The following is a 3,434-nucleotide window of genomic DNA, read 5'->3' on the forward strand; positions in this document are numbered from 1 at the left end:
TGATCGAGTCATACTCCTGATTCAATCTGGTTAGGAACTTAATTAGACGCTTGTCGTTCGAATGGGTTCGGAATTGATCGATGCCCTTATCACAGCAGTTGATAGGTTGTTTCTGACAACGATCTATGTTGATCCACAATCCGTGGATACTCCGGTAATATGTCTCTAGATCGAGACTGCCCTGTTTGATGTTGATTGCTTTTTTTCCGGGTCGTAGATGAGATAACGATCTGCTTTGTTCTTGAACGTGACTGCAAGGTTGTCCCATAAAGCCTTAGATGTCAGATGATGCGCGAAATCGGCGACGATTTTGTTTTCAATGTTGTCGACGATCCACGAGAACACCATATCGGACCAGTTTGATCTTTTTGTCCATCTATTGTTGCGCATGTGAAAGTTTGACGTATACACTGATGCTAGCGTGCGAGGCGTGTAGAAAACCTCTTATTTGTTCTAGATCAACTTGAAAATAATCATTTCTCATCTATATATTCTTGAATAACCATCTCTTTTACTATTCCTTTTTAAGGAGTACAGAAAAACACATGCAAAAGAAGGAAAATCATAGAATCAAAATAGATATCGTTATTGCCACTACCGTCTTCTAGCATGATTTCTCACAACTCTTCTTCCTACATCCCTTCTCTTCTTCTTTTTGCGGAGGCTGACTATCTTCTCAAAAACTTCCTCAATTTTCTCAAAGTATCTCTCTCTGAAGCTTCGGTGAAATATGAGCACCCAAAGAAAGCTTCCGAAGCCCACAACATAACCACCACCAGCAAACACATAATCCCACTCAATCTCCTTTGTCCCATCTGATTCCACATTTGGTGGTGAAGCAAGAGGCTTTATGCAGCTAATGTTGAGAGGGAGACCACATAATCCTATGTTTCCTTCAAAGCAATCACCGGGGAATGTTTGGATTTGAGGGCCAACTGGAATCTCTCCGATCAGCTTGTTGTGGGATAAATTCATCAATTGAAGGAATGTAAGCCCTGCAATCTCCTTTGGTATCTTCCCGGTTAGCTGGTTCACTGAGAGGTCCAATGCTCCAAGCCCCGTCAAGTTACTCATTGATTTTGGGATTGTTCCTGTGAGACTATTGCGGGATAAGTTGAGAAGATAAAGTGCATTGAGCTCACCGATTGAGTCAGGGATGCCTCCTTGGAAATTATTGCAAGATAAGTCGATGGATGTAAAGTCTGGCAATATCTTAACAAGATTCCGATCTGCCCCTTTGATGGTTAGTGATACCTTTTCGTTGTAGTCTGCACCCCGCGCGGCACTACCAAACCTTATCCGACTAATTGGGGAATTAACTACTGGGCACATACCTACCGCTTTCACGTCTGTGTGACTAAAAGCCAAGTTTGTGTAACTCAACTTTGTGACAGCATCCCTCATCATTGATCTCCAGTCTGAAAAGCTCAAAGAATCCACGTTGCCACTGAAGTTATTGTTAGCTATGTCAAATATTTGAAGATTTGACCAGCTCTTGTCACATCTCAGACCTCCATGGAATCTGTTGGCACGCAACACAAGCACGCGCAAGCTCAACGCTTCCATGCATGGGAAAGTGCCACCCAATTGGTTGCCTCCAACATTCATGACCTTTAAAAGTTGGCAATTTTCCAGAGATGGTGGAACTTCCCCGATTAAATTGTTGTTATTGAGATCCAGATATTGTAGGCCACAACAAGCAGTGAAGTTTGGGAGATGACCAGTGATGTTATTACTCCCTAAATTAAGGGCACCAAGTTGATCCATTAGACAACGCGGTATATTGCCATTTATGTTATTGACAGACAAGTCGAGAACCAAAAGGAATGTGGCTTTGCAAAGAGAGGTTGGAACTGTTCCGCTTAGCTTGTTGTTGGATAAGTTCAAGACTATTAACGAATTGCAATTCGCTAATGAAAGAGGAACATCCCCTACTAAATTGTTGTCGCTCAAATCTAATGAAATTAGTTGGCAATTGGGAGAAATTTTATCTGGGATCCAACCACTGATGTTATTTCTCCCTAGATTGAGCTCAACACTGTTTTCAAATAGACAACGGGGAACGCTACCGCTCAGGTTATTAACTGACAAGTCAAGAGTAACAAAGGCTGAGGCTGTGACCGTGCAAAGGAAGATTGGTATGGATCCAGACAAGCTATTGTTTCTGAGTGAAAATTCTAAATTTCTAAATGGACCAGAGTCATTTCCAATTTCAAGAATTCCAAACTGATCAAAATGATTATTTGAGAAATCCAAAATAGTGAAATGTTTTAACAGTGAGAGTGAGGGAAACTCGCCCTGAAGCTGGTTTGAGTGCAAGTCCAGATAGCAGAGAGAATTGGGGATGTGATAAGGCTTTTGGAGACCAACCAGCATATTACATGAAAGATTCAAATAGTTAAGTGACCCGTTTCCGATTTCCCAGATCCAACTAGGAATTTCCCCCGCAATCATATTATCCGAAAGGTCCAATGACTCAAAGTTGGAGGATTGGTTTACAGGGAATCTATGTGAACCTGAAAGTGACAAGTTGTTGTTGGAAAGAATTAGAGTTTCAAGGTTAGGAAGGCTTAGAAACTTGTCCAATTGAAAAGTATCATTGAACAAGTTGTAAGAAAGATCAAGAGAATTGAGACTTTGAAGCTTGATGAAAGAGTTAGGAATAGGGCTCTCCAGTCTATTATTGCTCAAATCTAACGAAGAAAGCAGAGATATATTTACAATAGCAAATTCATCCACTTTCCCACTAAGTTGGTTGTCATAGAGGTAAATCTCCCTTAGTGAAGGTATATTAAATATAGGTATGGGAATGCTACCACTTAGTGAATTGGAACTTAAATCAATATACTCAACTTTTGAAAAACCTTCAAACTGGCCGGAAGAAATTGAGCCGCTGAAGAAGTTGTATGCCATCTCCAGATGAACAAGTTGTGTCAGATTGCTGAGCGTGGAAGGAATCGCGCCGCTGAAATTGCAGAAAGACAGGTCCAAAGTAGACAATCTTGCAAGATTGGAAATGTTGTGTGGTAAAGAACCTGAAAATGAATTCAATTGCAAGCTCAGCTCTTCCAAGAAGTTGAGTCTGAAAAGACTCGACGACTCGTTTAATCCACCTGAGATGCCCTCGTTGTTGAGTTGCAGACTGATAACATGGCCTGTGTCGTCACACTCCACACCCTTCCAAGAGCAACAATCCTCCTTTTGATTCCATTGCACCAGATATGTTGAATAGGATGAATCGAACACCAGTTGATTCTTCAACTCAAGCAACAAAGTTTTCTCATTCTCTAAGCAATGCTGTGTGTGAGCATTTGGTTTGGAAAATGATGGTGAAAGTGGAACTATCAAAAGTAATAGCAAAAGCAAAAAAATAGCCATTGAAGAGGAATACTTAATGCATGTTTTAGTGCAGAAAAAGTGTATATTTATAGAGT

At 40.8% G+C, this 3,434-nt stretch overlaps 1 protein-coding gene across 1 annotated transcript; it reads right to left on the reverse strand.

The window, feature by feature from the left end:
- Positions 1 to 594: 594 nt before the first annotated feature.
- LOC125190679 (receptor-like protein 34) lies at positions 595 to 3,378 on the reverse strand. Its single transcript, XM_048088036.1, has one exon. The coding sequence runs from the start codon at positions 3,376 to 3,378 to the stop codon at positions 595 to 597; it is 2,784 nt and encodes a 927-aa protein (XP_047943993.1).
- Positions 3,379 to 3,434: the final 56 nt, after the last annotated feature.

Source organism: Salvia hispanica, chromosome 1, assembly GCF_023119035.1.
Source record: "Salvia hispanica cultivar TCC Black 2014 chromosome 1, UniMelb_Shisp_WGS_1.0, whole genome shotgun sequence".
Taxonomy (NCBI): Eukaryota; Viridiplantae; Streptophyta; class Magnoliopsida; order Lamiales; family Lamiaceae; genus Salvia; species Salvia hispanica.

Bases quoted from the DNA above. Each gene is read 5' to 3' on its own strand.
- LOC125190679 (XM_048088036.1), bottom strand. From the start codon at position 3,378: ATGGCTATTTTTTTGCTTTTGCTATTACTTTTGATAGTTCCACTTTCA.